The sequence below is a fragment of the Babylonia areolata genome, chromosome 20 (assembly GCF_041734735.1).
Source record: "Babylonia areolata isolate BAREFJ2019XMU chromosome 20, ASM4173473v1, whole genome shotgun sequence".
NCBI classification, from domain to species: domain Eukaryota; kingdom Metazoa; phylum Mollusca; class Gastropoda; order Neogastropoda; family Buccinidae; genus Babylonia; species Babylonia areolata.
In genome coordinates, this window is record NC_134895.1 from 34997708 (window position 1) to 35021174 (window position 23467).

The following is a 23467-nucleotide window of genomic DNA, read 5'->3' on the forward strand; positions in this document are numbered from 1 at the left end:
GTGTTGCCCGTGTGGGCCTTTTTCACTGTCTTGTGATATACTCACTGAAGAGTATGTAATATATATCAAGAACCCCAATAATTACGTTAAAGTATCTGCCGTGTACGTGGTATTCAGTCCTCGGACACGCAGGAGTATCGACACACTCCCAATCTAACATACTCGCCATTCAAATCAAAGGCGACCTGTGGTGTGTGTGTGTGTTTGGGGGAGGGGTTTGTGTGTGTGTGTGTGTTTTGTTTTGTTTTGTTTTGCTTCTCTTTTTTTTCTTTTTTTTTTTTTCTTTTTTTTTTTTTTTTTTTTAGACATATGGAGTAAAAATCGGAACAGATATCACGATCGAGTAATTTGTGAATTGAAAGGTTCAAGTTAGTCATGGTAGCACTGAGCAAGGCGTTCGTTTCTTTGATTCCCGCAAAATCGAGGAACCACGTACCACTCAGTGACGAAAACGACAATGATAACCTAGCTATAGATCCCACTTGGCCCATTTACATCCAGTCATAAATCATGTTCTTTGTGGTTTACACCCGTACGTGCGCATTAGATTCGACGGTAATATAGGAGGAGGAATTTTATTTAATTCCCGTCACACATATCGGTGACTGGAGACATTTTGTTAAAGTATTTATGAATACATCTGAGTATTATCGATTAGAATGGGTGGGAGATGTGGATGAATGGAGGGTTGGGAGAAACTGGGCAAATGAGGGTAAAAATGTGGGCCAGTGAAATTTGGAAGAAAAAAACAACTACAACAAAACAACTCTAAATACAGTTACAGGAAATTACTTAAAGGACTTCGTAAAAGAGAAGTCGTTAAACTGACAAGCGAAACAACTGATAATGAATGCAAAAAGTCAAAAACATCAACGTTCTCAGTCACTTGTGAACGGACACACTTTCGTGTACAAAAGGCTTCATCAAACTACAGTGAAAAATTATATGCTCAATTGTCAGGTTACTAAAGCATATGCACTTGACATTAGAACAATACTTGGTCCGTAATGAATTTGGTAATATAGATTTCACTCAAAAAGCCAACAATGGAGGCTCTTTCTCTCTGTGGCAACAATGGAGGCTCTTTCTCTTCTTTTTTTTTTTTTTCCCCTCAAGGCCTGACTAAGCGCGTTGGGTTACGCTGCTGGTCAGGCATCTGCTTGGCAGATGTGGTGTAGCGTATATGGATTTGTCCGAACGCAGTGACGCCTCCTTGAGCTACTGAAACTGAAACTCTCTCTGTGGGCTCTCTCGATCTCTCTCTCTCTCTCTTTCCGCTCCCCCTCGCCCCCCTCCCCCTCGCTCAAATACAAATTCCCGTCCTGCGCGAGACCGATCGAGAGAACACCGCTGTCTTTTCCGACTGCAAGAATTTATGAACGAGCATGGAATGAAGAAGAAGAAAAAGAAGAAAGGCCCTGCAATTGTCCTAAACAACCCCTCTCCCATCCCCCCACCCACAGCGGTGGGCAGCCCCCACCCACAGGCACCCACACACAAAGGTGTAAATGAACATTAATAATTCATACTTTTTAAGTGACGAAGAGAGACTCGGAGAGGGAGAGAAAGACAAGAAACGTACATGACCTCAATGAGTCAATATGACAACAAAGTAAACACATACACACATGGCCTACATGTCGATCGCGAGTACTTTTTTTTTTTTATTGGGGTTACGATCGAGCGAACACAGGCCGAGAGCGTTCGCGCCGTCAGCGAGTTGTCATTGACAACATGAATATTTATCACAAGCAAGATGGCGGCTCTCTTTGCAAGCGAGGACTTGCTTGGGTGTTATGGTCATCTTTCCCACTTTCAGTGCTGAGTTTTATGAAAGGTACGTTTCCTTGTTCATTTTTTTAGTTGGTGTTGGTTTGTTGTTGTTGAACTGTTGGTGGACATTCGACAACTTTGCAGAGAATGATGATAATGCAAGAATATCCAAAGTAGAAACTGCGCTGGGGAAATGTTGGGATTCGTGTGATGAACAAATTTGCACCTGTCCTCTCTCTCTCTCTCTCTCTCTCTCTCTTCTCTCTCTCTTTCTTTCTCTCTCTCTCTCTTTCTTTCTCTCTCTCTCTCTGTCTCTCTCTCTCCCTCTCTCTCTCTCCCCCCCTCTCTCTCTCTCTCACTCACAAAACAAAATTGATATGCACACACACAGAAACAAAAACAGAAACAATCGTGTAGACACACACACACACACACACACACACACACACACACACACACACAGCCATTTCTCTCTCTCTCTCTCTCTGTCTCTGCCTCTCTCTCTCTCTCTCTCTCTCTCTCTCTCTCTCTCTCTCTTCTCTGTGTATCTCTGTCTCCCAGATCCCTGACTGAGTACTATTAGAAAGTCGATACTTTGAATCTACTTGTGAACTAATTTTGCTGCTGCATTTGTGCAGAAAACATGCACTTATCATCATATCAGATTTATGGGGGTTAAGCAAAGGGAATTCTTTCTTCCTTGATGAACTGTATGCTGAGCAACAATTTTTCTGACACAAGAGCTGATCAATCCTGAATATCAGTAGGAGTTTTAAACAAAACATGTGACTCATTTACTATTTCAATAATGTCAGCTGCTTCATTGTTTTTTTCTGCCACTTAAATTGTCAGTCATGGTTTCAGAAGCATGTATTTAGAATGTTCCATGGACCCACTTGTTGAAGATGCAATGAGGCCATTCCATTCTCAAAGTGTCAGAGGTGTATGCATTATCACAGTCACTGTACGTGTATGTATGTAGAAGCTGATATATTGTACACCAAATTTACGGTTAAACTTTACTTTTATTTATAACTGTATTGTATGTCTCTGACCACAGCACTTGTCAAGCAAAATGAGTGAGCGTGACCCAAAGAAGCCTCAGCGAAGGCGGAAGCAAGTGGCCCCTGAGGGCCATACAGAGGATCTGGAACTGGAAAGCAACAGCGCCATGAACAGACATGAAATGAACAATGAGTAAGTATGAAGAGTGAAACAAAATGTAAGTCTAAACATGCTACTGTCACTGTCACTGTGGGAATGCTACACTGCTGAACACATCACACATCACAGACGTTCTTCATTTCTGGCAGTTGTTGTATAGGGCCTGAGTTTCAGCAAAGCTCTTGTTAGTCTGGATGATGACAGAGCTAGTATGATCATTGGTGATTTGCTCTTCATGTAGCATGTCTTGGGCAAGGCAAATCTGGCAGAGCCCATCCCTTTCCAGATCGGATTTTCTTGTTGAGTCTACTCCCCACATGCAGCACGTAGTACTGGTTTACGTGGTTACCAGTAGTGAAGGAGAGCCATTGATGTGATTGTGATAAACATGTTCTTAACATTAAGCAAGTAAGTGTAAAGACTACAATGTAGTAATATACAATCATGAAATAAACTGAACGTTATGTTTAGTTATGTAAGTGTACTTTTTATAAATCTTGAAATGTAAGTCTAAACATGAACTGAACAATAAGCAAGCGTAAAGTGATATACAAACATGAAATCATCATTATGTATATGTATTCTCTTCCGTCATGAAATGCAACTCACATAGACATGAACTGATCAATAACTGATGAAGAATGAGAGAGGTTGATTGTTGTTGTTTTGTATATGTTTATCCATACATATTTAGTTATCAATGATCAATAACTGATGAAGAATGAGAGATTGATTGTTGTTGTTGTTTTGTATATGTTTATCCATACATATTTAGTTATCAATGATCAATAACTGATGAAGAATGAGAGAGATTGATTGCTGTTGTTGTCTTGTATATGTTTATCTATACATATTTATTTATCAATGTATTTCTTGTAGGGCTGCGGCAGGATCTCTGAAGTTTGACACTGTAGCCAAAATGGCACTGCATGGCATCAGTGCAAAGTCTCAGAGCAATGCCCTCAAGATCATCGCCAATGTCAAAAGCGCCGGGAATAAATGGGTTGAATACACGACTCAGCGAAGACTGCACAGAAAAGCAGGTGTGTTTTGGGGAGAGGGGTGTGTGGAGCTTTGGGAAAGGGAATAATTGTGCAGCAATGCATTCTGATTTTTTAAAATGTATAACAATTGTTGAATGATTATGCTGCAAGATTTGTCATGAAAATGTGTATATTATTTACCCAATAATGTATGCAAAGGGCTTTGTGTGGCACTTATTGATCGATATAAAAGAAAGCCGGCTGTAAGTGTGATGAATTTTGTGAAATTATAAATATTGTATATTATTTACCCAGTAATGTACTCAGATAGCTTTGTGTGGCACTTCATGATCAATATAAACATAGACAGTAAGCGTGATGAATTTTGTGAAATCATAAATATCCAAGTTTGTTATTTAAGATATCTCAAAGAGGACCAAAAAAAAATATAGCTGGTGATAAAATGCCAAATTATATTTCACAAAATGTCAAAAGTTTAATGTTGATGCAAACATCTGTATCCTGGCTTTATGCTTCATTTACTTTTCTTGCTTGTGGAAGGCGAAATATTATCATTGTAAATGTTAACTTCGACCCTTTTATACCAGCATTAATCCAGTTATGAAATATGAATTACAATTATTGTCTTTTTAATTGAAAATGTGGTTATTCCACAAAAATATCTGGAGTCAGTGCACATGAAGTCTGAATTCACTACTTTGGGCACATTTGTTATTGCTTAGTCAAGTTAGTGCAGGTAATCAGTGAGTGTTTATTCTGATGTTGATTCTTAGGAACTCATCATATGCATCTGTGTTCTCATTGAAAAAAGACAAAAACGTACATCAACAACAAGTGCAGGCGAAACTTTGTGAAGGTGGGCACACAGCACTGTTAAAATTTTTTTTTTTTTCCCCCTTAAGATTTTCCTTTTCACTGAGAACTAATTTTCGTGCAGGATTATTTGTGCTGATTCAATACCCCACTGTGAAGTGTGTTAACAATTTCACCACCAAGTTTCTGTGTGATACACACTCCCCAGCACCAAATATTTTAGACTCAGTGCTCTCAGACTTATGCTTTGGTTCATGTCTAAAACAACATAATGTTCACTTCAAACTCGGTCAGGGGCAAAGGTTAGTCATTTTTTTCTAATGCACAGGAAAGCTGACTGCAGTTGTGAAGCTTTGTTATCATGTGAAAAATGGTCCTTTCACCGTGACCCCATGATGTAGACTAAAGTTGCCTATATAGCGGTGAACCGTCTAGTCAGCTAAAGTCACCTGTGGCACCAAAATAGTTATATATTTTGTGGTGTACAGCATGGGATTGAAGAATATGATGTTTATCAAATCATCCAGTTAAACCGTATACAGATGTGATCTTCACCACATTTACGTTTGGTTTCACACTTTTGCTGGCATCATGTGTGTGGCTATGGTCTTGTGCGCATTCATGTACATTTTGCTTATTGTATAATGACAATAAGAATATATCATAATTATATATATATACCATGTGATATATATATATATATATATATATATATAATAGCATACTAGTGCAGTGCTTCCTTTTCCAAGGTGAGTATGCACGCTAAAGCCAGTAAATGTGATGGGATGCCCACAGCCTTTCTTTCTGTCACTATGTCAGTCTGTCTATCTCTCTCACTCTGTCTCTGTCTGGTTTCATCCATTCCCCTCCTGTCTGTGTTCATGTCATCTTTTTATGTTGGTTTCTTTTGTCTATCATATTTATTTCAATCAACACAAATTTGTTATACACAGTTGAAAAAAAAAAAGAGAGGAAAAATTCCATGATACATTCATCTTCTTTTGATGAAAGATTCATGTGATTAAAAACAAAAATAAACAAACAAAAAAGCCATATATACATACATACATACATATATATATATATATATATATTTTTTTTTTTTTTTTTAAATCATATCCTGATGATATGAACAATACACAGATAATCTGGTTGTGTGCAAACTGCAATCTTGCGTCCAAAGACATGCAAGAGATTGATGCAAAGCTGAAAAATAGCATCCAGAATGTATTGTTCAGTGTAAAGTCATTGTTCTTTTCTCTTTTTTTTTAATACTTTTTTTTTTTTCTTGCTATGATTATGAATCATATAGATATGAAGGTGGTTTTGAGATGTTACATATTCATTTACATGGATTTGCCTCAGCCAAGAAGAACCAGCCTGGTATGTATGTTCACTGCTAACAATAACATAGTAACATTGGTGATATGTTTCTTCACTGTATGATAACACGGGTATCCTTTTTTCATGGTCAGCCCATGTTTAAATGAGCTTATCTTCATGGTCCCTCTTCATGTTCATTTTTCTTTTCTTCTCTCCCCTTGGTTTCTATTTCTCTCAGCTACTGTTTTTGGGGGGGGGTTCACTTTTTGGGGGTTTTTTTTTGGGGGGGGGGGGGGGTTTCACTTTTTGTTTCTTTTTTGTTTATGAGCATATAAAGTTCACCGCTACATGTACTTGAATTTCTATCCCACTGTGCACAGTAGTAGATGTAGCAATGTGCTTTCAAGTAGAAGATATATCATTATTTGTATTTGATATATGGTTGTATTACAGTATGCACTTGGAAAAGAAAGTCTATTACTTAAGATAATGTACAACTGTTTGTTTGTTTTTTTATTGTTCTTTCATTTATATTGCTTCGTCCTTGTTTTTAGGGAACAGAAATGTTTTCTGTCTTATCTTTGTCTCTCCGTCTGTGTCTGCCTGCATCTTTTTCTGTGTTTCTCTCATTCTCATTCTCTATCATTTGCACACTCTCGCTGTCTCTCTCTCTGTGTCTCTGTCTCTCTCTGAGTGTGTCTCTGTCTCTCTCTCTCTCTCTCTCTCTCTCTCTCTCTCTCTCTCTCATCCCACTTCCCTCTCAAAAACTGACTGCTGTGTTCAGGACGTGGGTGATTTTGCTAACCTTCTTTGAAGAAAAAGGAATCTATAACAAAGTTCCAGTCCTTGATCCTGTCCCATCTCTCTATCTGTGTCTCTGTCTCAGTCTTTCTGCACCGCCATCTCTCTGTCTCTGTCTCTGTCTCAATCTTTCTGCACTGTCCTCTCTCTGTCTCAGTCTTTCTGCACCGCCATCTCTCTGTCTCTGTCTCAGTCTTTCTGCACCGTCATGTCTCTGTCTCAGTCTTTCTGCACCGTCATCTCTCTGTCTCTGTCTCAATCTTTCTGCACCGTCATCTCTCTGTCTCTGTCTCAGTCTTTCTGCACCGTCATCTCTCTGTCTCTGTCTCAGTCTTTCTGCACCGTCATGTCTCTGTCTCTGTCTCAATCTTTCTGCACCGTCATCTCTCTGTCTCTGTCCCAGTCTTTCTGCACCGCCATCTCTCTGTCTCTGTCTCAGTCTTTCTGCACCGTCATCTCTCTGTCTCAGTCTTTCTGTACCGTCATCTCTCTTTCTCAATCTTTCTGCACCGTCATCTCTCTGTCTCTGTCTCAGTCTTTCTGCACCGCCATCTCTCTGTCTCTGTCTCAATCTTTCTGCACCGTCATCTCTCTGTCTCTGTCTCAGTCTTTCTGCACCGTCATCTCTCTGTCTCTGTCTCAGTCTTTCTGCACCGTCATCTCTCAGTCTCTGTCTCAGTCTTTCTGCCATCTCTTTTTCTCTGTATCTCTATATTTCTCTCTCATCCTGTTTCTCACCCGATCTCTCTCTCTCTCTCTCTCTGTCTCTCTCTTTAATCATTTATTTCAATTCTCTTCTTTCTTCGGATGTAGCAATTTCATGTTGCCGTTGCATTACCTTTGTTACTTTTATCCTTTAACGTTGAGAGCCAGGTGAAAAAATTAAAGCATCCACTTAGACAGATAAATCTGTTAGCCGTGGAAATAAAGTTTATCACTCACTGAGTGTATCAATATCTCCAAACATTAACGCCACATGCCACTTTAACACCATGATTAGTTTTCAATGGGGGATTTTATTGTTAGCATTTAACTTGCTTCATTGCACAATGCTTTGGTTCATGGATGCGTAGTTGTTCTGTTCTTTTTTTCTTTCTTTTCTGAATCATCATAATTGCAGAACATGACCTTAGTTATATAATCTGAAGGTTACGTTATTATGTTTGAAAACATGAGCCCAGACTGACAACGCCATTTTATCCATCTGTTCTCAGTATGGCTTGTCTGTATTTGGTCTGTATATGTGTTGTGCTGATACACCTCTTTAAAACACACACACACACACACACACACACACACACACACACACACACTACAATTTCAATTTGAAGAGCTGGAGTGTGAGTGTGTGTGTGTGAGTGTGTATCTTTTCAAATGTAGGACATATGTACTTCAATGTACATGATATACTAAACAAATCATTCATTCATTATTTTTCATTTCTTCCCCCCATTAAACTTTTGAAGAAAAAACTCTTGATATTAAGCCCCTTTCTTTTTCTGCATTTCACGATTGCCTGCACAAAACTGATTTGGTCAGTGATAGCAGCCTTTCTTTCAGTTTGCTTTTTTTTTTTTTTTTTTTTTTTAATGACGTTTAGTCTGTATGTTTAATTGCTGTTATTCTGTATGCATGTCTGTTAGTTTATTTGCCTGTATGTGTGTCTTTTCCCAAAGGTTTGACAAGGGCTGCTACAGGTAAAAAACCACTGTAGTTGTTTTTGGGAGGGGGGTCACTATTGTTTGTGTGCATATATGTATACATTGGTTTGGGTTTGTTTCACAATTTAATGTGCTTCTGTAGTGATGCATGGTTTGGGGGTTTGGTCACTGTATTTTGCATGTATTTTTGATGTAATTAATTTTTGCTTATTAAATGCCACACAGAGACTTTGTTCTAACCTGACACCCCACACCCACACCCACACACACACACACACACACACACACACCCATGCCCCCGCACCCCCAAAAAATATTCCTGTGATATTTTGTTCTGAACAGAGGGGGTGGTGGGGGGTGTTTGTTTTGTTTTGTTGTTTAGATCTCATAACTATACCTCTCGCATATTCTTTGAATATTTTCAAGTACAAAAATTAGAAAATGGTCAGTTTTGTATTTCTGTACGAGTAGTATAAAACATATTTACAATTTTTGCAGAAATATAATTTGACAACAGCAACTTCATATTTGGCAGAAATTGACGAAGAAATGCTTTTCTTTTCTCTCTTTTTGTTTCAGTATTCATATTTTGTCTGTGTTCAATGCTTACTAACATGTGTAATTGTAATTTTTGTGTGTATATATATCCCCACGTACACATATGTGCACTCATGCACTCTCTCAAATGAACATCCATGCTGGTACACACACACATACACGCGCGCGCGCACACACACACACACACACACACACATGCACACACGCGCGCGCACGCATACACACACACACACACACACACACATTCACACACTCACATATCTACACAGAGAGAGAGAGAGAGTATTGGGAAGATTAATATGATAACATATTTGTGTCTTTTTTTTCTTTTCTTTTCTTTTTTTTTTTTTTTTTAACTGTCTTGCTGTGTGTTTTTATTGAGTTCATCAGATTTGGTCATTGACTCCGTTACTTATTGGCATTGTCACTTTCATTTCTCTGTTGATACGCTCCCTCCGCATGTCCATACGTTGCTGCAGTGTCTTTGTGTCCTGTTTCAATCCATTTTATTTTTTTTTCCCTCTAGCTTTAGATTTAAAATCTAGATATTTACAAAGTACACAAATTTTCTGTGCCTTACCCCACCTTCTCTTTGATTTTTTTTTTTTCTACCTTTGGGTTTAAAATCTATTTACAAAGTATACACATTTTCTGTCCCTACCCACACCTATGTCTGTGTTAATTTTCTTTGCTTTCTTTCTCATGTTCTTTTTTTTTTTTCTTTTTTTTTCTTTCTTCTTCTCCCTTCTCTTTTTTCATCCTGTCTTTCATTTGCTCTTTGGTTGTGGGTTCTTCTTGTATATTTACTCTCTGTGTGTGTTTGTATTTGTGTGTGTGTGTGTGTGTGTGTGTGTGTGTGTGTGTGTGTGTGTGTGTGTGTGTGTGTGTGTGTGTGTGTGTGTGTGTCTTTTGGATTCTCTGTATCTTGTCTCCCGCCCCCACCCTCACCCATGCCCCCGCCCCCCCCCCTCCCTCCACACACACACACACACACACACACACACACATGTTCCTCCATCCCCATCTCTGTCTTCTGCATGTCTGCACCTCTTTCTACTCTTTTTTTTCCTTTTGATATCATCATTCTACACATTGTCTTGCACACCCATATTCTGTGCATCTTGTACTGTATACTTGCTAAACTTAGTTTTTGTCTTTTTTTTTTTAATCATATTATATTTTAAATGTTTCTCTCTTTTTTTCTCTCTTTCATGCCCCTTTTTTTGTACATGGTCCATAATATTGATGATTAACTGTATTGCATTGTATTGTATTGTATCATATTGGATTGGATTGGATTGGATTACATTGGATTGCATTGCACTGCACTGCACTGCATTGCATTGCATTGTATTGCATTGTATTTTATTGCATTGTATTGTATTGTAATCACTTTTAGTCACAGCATATTTCTCTGTGTGAAATTCAGGCTGCTCTCCCCATTGAAAGCGTATTGCTTCAGTGAAGCACAATTTTTTTTTTCTTTTCTTTTCTTTTTTTTCTTTTTTGCTATCCACAAATGAATTCATTTTACTATCAAAGTGTATTTTCCTACCTAATTTTGGCCAGGGACAACCCTTTTGTTGTTGTGGATTCTTTTACGTGCGCTAAGTGGTTGTTGCTTACAGGAGCTGTGTTTATCATCTCATCTGAATTACTAGAATGCAGACCACCACTAAAGTTTCGTGGAGGAGGGAAGGGAGTTGAAAAAAACCACGGTCAGAGTCTGTATATCGGACTCAAACCTGTGCACACATATTTCCTAGTTGAGCGTGTTACCACTAGACCAACAGTCTGTAATATGCTGACAGCTTATTATTACTGTCTTGTTTATTTTAATGTGATTATTAATTGTTTTTGCTCGCTCTTTTTATAATACATAGTGTCAGTGTGTATGTGTGTCCATGACTCAGTGTGTGTCCATGACTCTGTGTATGTGTGTGTGTGTGTGTCTGTCTGCGTGTGTCTGTGTGTCCATGACTGTGTGTTTGTGTCTGTGTGTGTGTCTGTGTGTCCATGACTGTGTGTGTGTGTGTGTGTGTCCATGACTCTGTGTGTGTGTGTGTGCGCGCGCTCCAATAAAGTATTCTTTTCATTGCTTTTTAACTGCACTTTTGAGCTCGATGTGACGTGAAAGAAACAGCACTGACCACTAAAGAAGCCGATCCAATTTCTGTCATTAATACTGTGAACATAATGCTAGTGCCCGTTTTCCTTTCAGTTATATCACCCATACTTTTTCTTAGGCATTGATAGAGAAGCAGTCTGTTCTGTTATATTGGGTATGTGTGTAAAAGTTTTCATGCATTCCAACAACGCAGGCACTTTAATTCAAGATGCAAGTCCAAGCTCAAGTGTAATATCTTCAAACCAAATGGGAATAAAACGCAATGTTTTCCAACAACACAGGCACTTTCAATTAAGATGTATAAGTCCAAGTTCCTGTGTGATATCTTCAAACCAAATAGGGAATAAAACACAGTGCATTCCAACAACAAAGGCACTTTCAATTAAGATGTAAGTCCAAGCTCAAGTGTAATATCTTCAAACCAAATAGGAATGAAACACACTGTGGATTTATGTAGAAGGGAACAAGGCTACCTGCCTTGTATCACGCAGTCCTGTCAGCTAGCGCATTGTTGACAGATGTCCATTGAGCACCTCAGATTATTGTGTGAAGTTTATACCAATAGAGACATCTTTCATATTCCTTCGTTGATGCTCCCAGACCCTTTGAATTTCTTTTTCTTTTTTCTTTTTTTCTTTTTTTTATGAAGGACAAATGATAACAATCTATGTAAAGAATTACTGTTTTCCTGTATAACTACAATCATGGCAGAAAAGTTTTGTTGTGTTTTTTTTCTTTTTTTTGGGGGGGTGGGGGTGGGGTGGGGGGGTTGTTGTTGGGTGTTGTTGTTTGTTTTGTTTTTTTGTTGGTTTGTTGTTGTTGTTGTGAGAGAGAGAGAGAGAGAGGGAGTGTGTGTGTGTGTGTGTGTTTCATGAAGCTATATCCATTGCCATTTTCAACAAAATTAGAAAAAAAAATTCTCTTACTTCCTGCATGTTCATGCCATAGGAGGATTTCAGGCTCATTTATATGAATTTCCATGTTCTTGAAATGTGTTCTTCTGATTTTACATTTTCTCAAACAAAATACAAAGGTAGTTTGTTGTTCAATCGGCATCAAATTTATGACCGATATTTTGTTTGATATTATTCACTGTGTAACCGAGTGAGAACTATGTTCGCAGCAGAATTCACTATACTTACTTTCGTGGAATGGGATTATTCTGAACATTAAACATAATATTACTATTTTTGGCCTGTACATGTACAAGTTGGCCATGAAAGTAGATTTTCTCTCTTCTGTATGTATATATATATATATGATCAGTGACATAAATTGCAGTCATTTCAGTAGTGTATCACTTTAGCCATAGCAATCTCTTTAGCTGCGTGTTTCATGTGTGTGTGTGGAGGGGGGTGGGGGGGGAGGGGTGGGTTGGGGGGGGGGGGGGAGGACCAATGAAAAAGGCACATGTTGGCAGGCCAGAAAAAAGGTCCTTCATAACCTGCATACAACTGAGATAGAGGAAATAACAGTGAGCAACTATGTGTTTCTTTACGACTTGTGAAAGGAAGCATGTGTTTCAATGCAACATTTAGGGGTGGGGGGGGGTGGGGGGGGGGGCGGGAGTGTGTATTTCATAGCTAAATCAGAAAGGAAGCGTGTGCTTCATAGCGACGTGTGAAGGAAGCATGTGTTTCAAAGCAACATTTGAAGAAAGTGTGTATTTCATAGCTACATGTGAAAGGAAACATGTATTTCAAAGCCAAAGCAACATTTGAGAAAAAAAAGGTATGTATATCATAGCTACATGTGAAAGGAAGCAAGTGCTTTATAGCTACACATAAAAGAAGCGATGTGTTTCAAAGCAGCATGTGCAGAAGGTGTGTATTTCATAGCTACATGTGAAAAGCTGCACATCTTTCATACCTAACATTTGATAGGAAGCATGTACTTCATAACAACACACGTTTTTCATAGCTACGAAGGAAGCATGTTTCATAGCTACAATGCAAGGGAAGCCACTCTCAGTCACCATTATGCTCCCCTCTCTCTCTCTCTCTCTCTCTCTCTCTCTCTCTCTCTCTCTCTGTCTGTCTCTGTCTCTCTCTTATTTTGCTTCAGTTCTGTTTTTCCTTCCTGTTCCATTTTATCTGTTTTTTCACCATCTTTGTTCTGATTAGTACCTACTGTGTCACTAGAGCTTTACATCTAAAACATTAAACATTTCAGTGTTAGTGTTCTCTCTCTGTCAGCGGGTCTGCTGGGTGGAGATGAAGAGGACGAGCCCAAGATGAGCGGCATTGGGCTGGCGGAGGTCCACGATGACTTCGTCACGGACTACATCGTTCGGAGCCAGAGCAGCAGTAACCTCAACATCCGCATGGTGATGGACAGTAACCGGGCGCTAATCCAGCACTTTGCCGAGATGGCGGACTCCCCGCACGAGGTGGCCAAGATCAACCTGGACTTTGTAGACTCGCTGCTGAAGAACGGGGCCAACATCAACATCAGGGACAAAACTGGCCAGTCCTTGCTGCACGAGGTAATTAATGTGGTAATGCGATTGGAGAGTTGTGTGTGTGTCAGTTCATTCTTTATTCATGAGGGTAATGTTTTGTTGTTTGTTCTTCGGAGTCGAATATGACTACAATGTAAGGCTGTGAATGAACTGAACTCATATCTCATCAATGTTGTCTGGTTTACAGGTGCCTGACTATGGTTTTGCAGACCGACAGTCATAAGCTGGAACTGTGTGCATGTTTACATTGAAACAGCACTGAGTGGACTAATCAGCATAACTGCTTGCCCAAACAAGAGAGAACCTGGCTGAATCAAGTTGCATCTCGGTCAAACAAGCATCAGTGTCAGTTTGCTGATATGGCTTGGAGTCCAAGTGTTCCTACCAAAAATCTAACTGTTCCTACCAAATTTGCTGATTGTTCCTGCAAACACTTGACAGGGGTTGGCATCTCTGTTTATGTGGGTCAGTTTATAATGTAAGGGGTTGGCAGGTCTGTGGTGCCTAGAAGAAGTGACAGTGCTTGTGTGTGTGTGTGTGTGTGTGTGTGTGTGTGTGTGTGTGACGGGCAGGTGGCACGAGCGTGGCATGTGGATGTCGCCAGGTGGCTTCTGGAGCACGGCATTGACATCAACCAGGCAGACGACTTTGGCCGTACTGCCCTCCACGTGGCCGCTGCTGTGGACTGTGTGGAGATCATCAACCTGCTCATCGACATGGGAGGTGTGTGGGTGGGTGTGGGTGGGTGGATGTGGGTGTGTGGGTGAGAGAGTGTGTGTGTGTGTGTAGGTGGGTGGGTGTGTGGGAGAGAGTGTTAGGAGGGGGTGTGGGGGGGGGTGAGAGAGTGTGAGTGTGGGTGGGTGGATGTGGGTATGAGAGAGACAGTGTGTGTGGGTGTGGGTGTGAGAGAGACAGTGGGTGTGGGTGTGAGTGAGACAGTGGGTGTGGGTGTGAGGGAGACAGTGTGTGTGTGTGGGTGTGTGAGAGACAGTGGGTGTGGGTGTGTGAGAGAGAGTGTGTGTGTGAGTGTGGGTGGGTGGGTGGGTGTGGGTGTGAGAGAAAGAGAGTGTGTGTGTGTGGGTGTGTGAGAGTGTGAGTGTGGGTGGGTGGGTGGGTGTGGGTGTGAGAGAAAGAGAGTGTGTGTGGGTGTGTAGGAGAGAGAGAAAGTGTGTGTGTGTGAGGGGGGGGGGGAGAAACAGAGAGAAATAGAGTGTTTGTGTGTATCTGTGTGTGTGTAAGAGAAAGATAAATTTTGTTTGTGTTTTTTTTTGTTCACTCCTGCTGGACCCTCTGTGTGTGTGTGTGTGTGTGTGTGTGTGTGTGTGTGTGTGTGTGTGTGTGTGTGTGAATATTTCGTTTCATCATGTTTTAGAATGATTGTGTGTGTGTGTGTGTGTTTCTGTGTGTGTTTCTGTGAGTGCTTGATTAATTGTTAGTTATTTGAGTGTTTGTGTGTGTTTTTGTGTGTGTGTATGAGTATGTGTGTGTGTGTCTATGTGTGTCTGTGTGTGTCTGTGTATATATGTGAAGGTGTGTGTATGCGAGCATGCAGTGTTTGTTTATACATGTGTGTACATGAGCATACACACCTGTTCTGGGCCACTCATTCATACATTGATATATCTCTATCTTCTTGGGTGGGGGGTTTTGTGGTTTTTTTTGTTTTTTTCAAATTCAGCTGCGAAAGAGTGTGTGACGAAGGATGAAAACCAGACACCTGTTTTCTATGCCGCCAAATCGGACGCCACCAACTCCCTGAAAGTGCTCATCAAGAGAGGCTGCAAGTACAAGATGATCCGGGACTACAAGGGCAGAACACCCATCCACGTGGCTGCTGAACTGGGTAGGAAGCTTTTACGTTTTCGGGGGGGGTTCACTTTCATATTCTAATTCAACCTTTTCACTTTTAAGTTAAAGTTTTGCCATGTTCATAGATGTGCTAGACTTGACTTCAGGCTCAGAGACTGTACGGTGTGAGTGACGAGCCTTTAAATGCACAGGTAATTTCCAATAATAATTTCCAATAAAGATGTATTGTATTGTATTGTATTGAGACGGGCGTAATAGCCGAGTGGTTAAAGCGTTGGACTTTCAATCTGAGGGTCCCGGGTTCAAAACTTGGTGACAGTGCCTGGTGGGTAAAGGATGGAGATTTTTCCGATCTCCCAGGTCAACATGTGTGCAGACCTTCTTGTGCCTGAACCCCTTTCATGTGTGTACACAAGCAAAAGATCAAATGCACACTTTAAAGATCCTGGAATCCATGTCAGTGTTTGGTGGGTTATGGAAACAAGAACATACCCAGCATGCACACCCCTGAAAATTGAGTATGGCTGCCTACATGGTGGGGGTAAAAACGGTCATACACATAAAAGCCCACTTGTGTACATATACATGAACGTTGGAGTTACAGCCCATGAATGAAGAAGAAGAAGAAGAACGTCCCTCTTCCTGAAATTAGTGCGATGCGTAGGTCCAGGCCAAGGCAGGTCTGTGGTTTTGTGACACGGTGCTCGTGGAATGCAGTCACTTCTGGTTTAACTCACTCAGTACGGCCAGTCCTCTCTTCTCCTCTACACAGACCCCTCGGATGTCCAGTGGGTGTCTGAATGACCCAACCTTTAGCTTCCGTCGTCAGAATTGTGGTATTCTTTGTCAACATTCACCTCTTCAGTATAAGAGCCTTCCGCTTGCACTATTTTCATGATGGTAATTGGGATGAAACGCTGTTAACGTCGTCTCTTTTGCCGTTCGTATGGAAAGAGTTAATGTTCCTTTAAAACAGTTGTACAGTAATCTCTCTCTGTTTCTCCAGTGTAGTCCTCCACACAGTCCGTGCAAATGAATGCAGTGGATAATCGCCAAGTTTCTCGCCAAGTTTCTTTGCCTGCTTTTGTTTGTTTGTTTGTTTTTCTAGTTTAATGCTTTATACTTTGTGAGGCATTCCATTGGCCTCTCTTCAAATATATGAGAGAATGGGGGGGAGAGAGAGTAGGGAAAGAGGAAGAGGAACTGGAGGTCTTATATCCACCACACAAAAATAAATGATCTCAGAGGAGAAACGAAACGAAACGAAATGAAAGTTTATTCAATAAGGCCATGGCCCCATTTGAAGGGGTGATTACATATTTTGTAAGAACAGATTTGCATAAGAATATAATCTCACAACGTGCATGCTCAAAGCTCTGTTCTCTTTAACCAATCATGAAACTCCGTCGTCTTAATGACTTATAGATAAATATGGCAAGATTCGAAAAAACGTTATCATTTGTAGAAGACAGAAGTAATACTAACCGAAACTTACTTGGTCTGCTATAATATCTCAACGGACTATATATTTGTCTCAAGTCATCTAATACAGGACAACATAATAAATTATTATTATATTATGATCTCAGAGGAGAGAGAGGCAGTGAGAATGAACAAAGGGATGTTACATTAACATCAGGCCATTTTCCCTTGTGAATGGGATACACAGAATGAAATACAATGTAAATGTTGTAAGTTTTTGTTTTAAAGTGGAAATAATCACAACAACTCCGCCCCAGTTTTCTTTACTTTTGTTATTTTTGTTGAGATTTTCATTGTTTTTCTCTCACTGTCTTTCTGTGTGTGCGCATGTTTATATGTTTATATGTGTGTGTATGTATGCATGCCTTTATGTGTGCATGTGTGTGCGCATATATGAATGTAAGTATTTGTGTGTGTGTGTGTGTATATGTATGTATGTATTTATGTTTGTCTATATGTGTGTGTGCATACTATGTAAACAAACATGTATTTCTGTAACAGTCACAGTTGTTCAGTTACATCCCTTCAAACAAATCTTTAAAAAAAAAAAAACATTCCTTTTCAAGTATTTTCTACCTGATCAAGGCACTCCGTTCTATGTCTGTGTTGTATGGATCCTCGTCTATTTCTTCCATGCAGCGCATGTTTGTGTGTGCATGCACGTGCACATGCATGTGTGTGTGTGTGTGTGTGTGTGTGTGTGTGTGTGTGTGTGTTCTGGTGTGATTTGTGTCTGATTGACGTGACTGATGTAACCCACCCAGTGTGAAGTTCGTGCTCATCTTTTTTGCATGTGAAGGAGAAGCAATCTTGTGAAGCACTATGTGAACTTTGAAAGCTTTATACCAGTGTACTTTTTTTTTATGTAGTATTATCATTAGTATTATTATTATTCTTATTGTCATCATCATCATCAAAATTATTATTATTATTATTATCTTCTTCTTCATCATCATTATCATCATTGTCATTATTATTATTAGCATTATTATTATTATTATTATTATTATTAGCATCATCATCATCATCATCATCATCATCATCATCATTATTATTATCATCATCATCATCATCATCATTATTATTATTATTATTATTATTATTATTATCATTATCATCATTATCATCATCATCATCATTACTGTTGTTAATGCTGTTGCTGTTGTGGTTGTTATTATCATCATCATCGTCATCATTATCATCAGTATTGTTATTACTCAAAACTAGGAGGCAAGACTGCACCGACTCTTTGTGCTGCAGCCTTAGGGGTTTGGTTGGCCACATGATAATGAGTATAATGATAACAAGAGAGGCAAGGCCTTCAAGACTCACTTGTGATAAATTAAGTCCCCTAGCATTAATTACAGAGTAATTTCCCTTTTTTTTTTTTTACTATCTACACCAAAACGTTTGCAAAAATAAATAAAACTTCCATGCTTAGCAAAAGAAGTTCCTGTTTGAACAAAAAATGATAATAATGACTCCTCTTGTTGTTGTGTCAGAATAAGAGGTCAAAGTGCCAAGTTTAGAGAATACAAAAAATATAAATATAACAGTAAATGCAGTTTGCATATAATTAGGCTTCTTTCTTTATTTTTTTGTGCCCATCCCAGAGGTGCAATATTGTTTTAAACAAGATGACTGGAAAGAACTGAATTTTTCCTATTTTTATGCCAAATTTGGTGTCAACTGACAAAGTATTTGCAGAGAAAATGTCAATGTTAAAGTTTACCACGGACACGCAGACACACATACACACACACACACACACACACACAGACAACCGAACACCGGGTTAAAACATAGACTCACATTGTTTACACAAGTGAGTCAAAAATAAGAGGAATGATAATAATAATAATAATAATAATAATATAATCATCATCATTACAAAACAGTAGTAGAAGTAGTAGTAGTAGTATCATCATCATCATCATCATCATTATTATTAATATTATTACTATTATTATTATTATTATCATCATTATCATTATCATCATTATTATTATTATTCTTACTGTGTGCGCGGTGTGTTCCGACGTTCAGATCGCAGTGAGACGGCCCGGCTGTTGCTGGAGCTGAATGCCCCGATCGGGGTGAGCGACAACCAGGGGCAGAAGGCCATCACCTGGATGATCACCAAGATGGCCCCGGTGGTGAGCACACCCTTCTACCTTTAGGGGGATGGGGAAGTTGTTGTTTGTTTCTTTCTTTCTTTCCCCAACAGGAGTGAGGTGGCCTAGAGGTAACGCGTCCGCCTAGGAAGCGAGAAAATGTGAGCGCGCTGGTTCGAATTACGGCTCGGCCGCCGATATTTTCTCCCCCTCCACTAGACCTTGAGTGGTGGTCTGGACGCTAGTCATTCGGATGAGACGATAAACCGAGGTCCCGTGTGCAGCATGCACTTTGCGCACGTAAAAGAACCCACGGCAACAAGAGGGTTGTTCCTGGCAAAATTCTATAGAAAAATCCACTTCGATAGGGAAAACAAATGAAACTGCATGCAGGAAAAAATACAAAAAAATGGGTGGCGCTGTATTATAGCGACGCGCTCTCCCTGGGGAGAGCAGCCCGAATTTCACACAGAGAAATCTGCTGTGATAAAAAAAGAAATACAAATACAAATGGTTAACCCATTCAGCCCCGGGGGATGGGTGCAACAGCTGAGTGGTGAAAGCATTGGACTTTCAGTCTGAGCGTCCCGGGTTCGAATCTCGGTAACAGTGCCTGGTGGGGTAAAGGGTGGAGATTTTTCCAATCTCCCATGTCAACGTATGTGCAGACCTGTTTGTGCCTGAACCCCCTTCATGTGTATACGCATGCAGAAGATCAAATACGCATGTCAAAGATCCTGTAATCCATGTCAGCGTTTGATGGGTTTTGGAAACAAGAACATGCCCAGCATGCACACCCCCGAAAACGGAGCATGGCTGCCTACATGGCAGGGTAAAAACAGTTATACACATAAAAGCCCACTCGTGTATATACAAGTGAATGTGGGAGTTGCAGCCCATGAACGAAGAAGAAGAAGAAGAAGAAAAAGAACCCTGGGAAATCCACAGCTTCGGCAGGTTTCCATGTCATATTGATGCCGAAAAAATGTTTTGAAAATATACTCCATATGGTGTATAGACACATCCAGAAATACTGTAGAAGTTTGTTCCCTTTCTTTGCGGTTTATGCATATGCAGGAACATGAAAACTGTTTTGATGAGACGAGTTTTAATGCCGGAGTAATGCTGGGGCATCACAGGGCTCAGTGAGGACACTCATCTGCCAGTACAGTGTCCAAGAGGGTCTGGGTTCGATTCCCTGTCTCACCCTGTCTCTCAAGATTGACTAGAAAATCAGACTGAGTCTAGTCATACGGATGAGACGATAAACTGAGATCCTATGTGCAGCATGCACTTGGTGCACTGAAAAAGAATCCATGGCAACGTATATATATGTGTGTGTGTGTGTGTGTGTGTGTGTGTGTGTGTGTGTGTGTGCATTCACTTAAGGCCTGACTAGCACATTGGATTATGCTGCTGTCAGGCATCTGTCTATCAGATGAGGTGTAGCATATATGGATTTGTCCGAAGGCAGTGACACCTCCTTGAGAAACTAGAAATGGAAACTGAAACTCCCCATCACCTGCACTTTTTCAGTGCCATTACTCCCACAACCACTCATCCCGAATAACCTAAGGTAGGCTTTCAAGACCTGCCCAGCATCAGAGTCCATCGTAATTTCTTCAAGCACTTGCTGTGCAGTAAGCCTTTAACATTTTGCCACAATGGAGCAGAAAACCGGATAAAAAAACAAAACATGCTGATCGTTCAAATTTGTCAGTGAAACTTCGCATGCCTGTGAGGATGGAAGTTCTGTTTCCAGTTACTCCAGTTCCGTAGCAGTTTAACTCATTCTACTCCAGGTACAAGTTAACTCATACCATTACTTCCCCTGTATACCAGGTACAAGTATTCTCATACCTACACACTATTCTAATTTTGGCCATTCTTGCTTGGTACAGTTGGCATTCTAAACTGAACCATTTACGGATTCCGGAAGCATAACAAAGCTTTGTTTGATTGATTAAATCAACAATTCACCATCAGTTTTCACCGTTTTAGTGAACCACCCTGTTGTTTTTCTGCAGTGGTCTCATGTAGTGCTGCTTCTTCTTCTGCGTTCACTCATATGCACACGAGTGGGCTTTTACGTGTATGACCGTTTTTACCCTGCCATGTAGGCAGCCATACTCCGTTTTCGGGGGTGTGCATGCTGGGTATATTCTTGTTTCCATAACCCACCGAACGCTGACATGGATTATAGGATCTTTAATGTGCATATTTGATCTTCTGCTTGCATATACACATGAAGGGGGTTCAGGCACTAGCAGGTCTGCACATATGTTGACCTGGGAGATCGTAAAAATCTCCACCCTTTACCCACCAGGCGCCGTCACCGTGATTCGAACCCGGGACCCTCAGATTGACAGTCCAACGCTTTAACCACTCAGCTATTGCGCCCGTCTCATGTAGTGCTGGTCCAGGGGAGTTGTCGCAGGCATGTAGCTGTGGGGTAGAATGAGTTAATGCGTGCTAGCGAGCTGATGAACCAGTTAAAGTGAATGGGTACTGAATGTGTTATTCAGGCTCAAACGAAGAATGACAATCTGCAAAGGTGGCTCAGCATTCGGGTAAAATGACTTAATCACACTGAATAAGCAAGCAATCTCATTGCTCAGGCTTTATATTGTGTCATTAAGTATTATGAAAGATTTTAAAAGAAAAAAAAACCAACAACAATACTTAGATATCAAATTGAATGATATGACCATGTCTCGTTGTTGTTGACAGGCAAATGAGGCGTTGAATCAGTTTCGCTCCATTGATCGTCACAATCGTGCCCAGTACTTTTACCTCAACTTGCTTGTGCAAGACCGAAGTAAGTAAAATGCTCTGTATGTGTTTATGTGCATTTGTACATATGTGTATATTTGTGTGTGTGTGTGTGTGTGTGTGTGTGTGTGCATATATGTGTGAGTGTGTGTGTACATGTGAATACATGTGTAAGTATGTGTGTGTGCACATGTTTGAGTTTGTGTGTGTGTGCATGTGTGTGCACATGTATGAGTTTATGTGTGTGTGTGCATGTGTGTGTATATTTGCATAATGTGCGCGCGCGTGTGTGTGCATGTGTGAGTGTATGCATTCAGAGGAGAGTGTGTGCACATGTACTTGTAAATCAATCTTTGTGGATATCTAACAAAGTATACATTACACACGAATGTTAACACAGCATAGCGTAGTCCTTGTAGACTTTTGAAACAGATTTCATTATTGTTTACATGTGCACCAAAAAGGAAAAAAGATATATATATATATATATATAAGAGAACAACATTGGTACCTTTAAAGTATTCTTCTCTGTGTTTTTATTCTCATTAATTCCATTACAGTTAGACATGATACAAAATAGACATATGCAACATGACTCCACAAGAGGATTCCATAAAAAGTAAGGCCACACGCCCTGCACTGCTGCTGTGTCACTTCGGTGGTGTTCAGTGGTGCCTGTTCTAATTTAACGTACTTAGGACACCGCCGACGGGCGCCATAGCCGAATGGTTAAAGCGTTGGACTTTCGATCTGAGGGTCCCGGGTTCGAATCACGGTGATGGCGCCTGGTGGGTAAAGGGTGGAGATTTTTACGATCTCCCAGGTCAACATATGTACAGACCTGCCAGTGCCTAAACCCCCTTCGTGTGTATACGCAAGCATAAGATCAAATACGCACGTTAAAGATCCTGTATCCATGTCAGCGTTCGGTGGGTTATGGAAACAAGAACATACCCAGCATGCACACCCCCGAAAGCGGAGTATGGCTGCCTACATGGCGGGGTAAAAACGGTCATACACGTAAAAAGCCCACTCGCGTATATATGAGTAAACGTGGGAGTTGAAGCCCACGAACGCAGAAGAAGAAGAAGAAGAAGAAGGACACCGCCTACTAAACCCCAATGGATGACAGTAATCATTTAGTCGCAGAGCCAGACTGAGACCCCCATGAATCTACCAACACCAAAGATTTTGACAGGACTCACCCCCAGCACAAAAATGAACGGGGAATCAAAACTGAAGTCACCAATGAGAGCAGGGCATGAAAGGCCGCAGAACTTGGAACACTTTTTTTTTCTTTCTTTTTTTTAAATTGATGATGGGGCTGTCATGAGAGCAGAGCATGAAAGGCCACAGAATTTGGGACACTTTTTTTTTTTTTTAAATTGATGATGGATCTGTCATGAGAGCAGGGCATGAAAGGCCACAGAATTTGGGACACTTTTTATATTGATAATGGGGTTGCCTGCCATGAGAGGCCACAGAACTTATAAAGAGAAAAAAGAAAAAAAGAAAAACAAACACATCAGTCTGTCAAATATTCCAAATTTTCGGAAGGATCACGTTCCTTCCTCAAGGGATTAGTTGTTTACATGTTACCAGGG

General features: G+C 40.4%; 1 protein-coding gene across 4 annotated transcripts in view; it reads left to right on the forward strand.

Moving 5' to 3' along the window:
- Positions 1-1704: 1704 nt before the first annotated feature.
- LOC143295453 (uncharacterized) overlaps positions 1705-23467 on the forward strand; it is a 67224-nt gene continuing 45461 nt past the window's right edge. For 2 of the 4 annotated variants that reach the window (XM_076607161.1, XM_076607163.1), the window contains exons 1-10: positions 1705-1837; positions 2834-2970; positions 3817-3980; positions 6120-6137; positions 8555-8575; positions 13421-13710; positions 14259-14409; positions 15365-15529; positions 19024-19133; positions 21822-21909. In XM_076607161.1, the coding sequence (XP_076463276.1) occupies positions 2849-2970; positions 3817-3980; positions 6120-6137; positions 8555-8575; positions 13421-13710; positions 14259-14409; positions 15365-15529; positions 19024-19133; positions 21822-21909 (1129 nt within the window). In that variant the 5' untranslated portion in view covers positions 1705-1837; positions 2834-2848. The remainder of the gene's footprint in view (positions 1838-2833; positions 2971-3816; positions 3981-6119; positions 6138-8554; positions 8576-13420; positions 13711-14258; positions 14410-15364; positions 15530-19023; positions 19134-21821; positions 21910-23467) is intronic. The other 2 variants (XM_076607162.1, XM_076607164.1) reach the window with 2 other exon arrangements.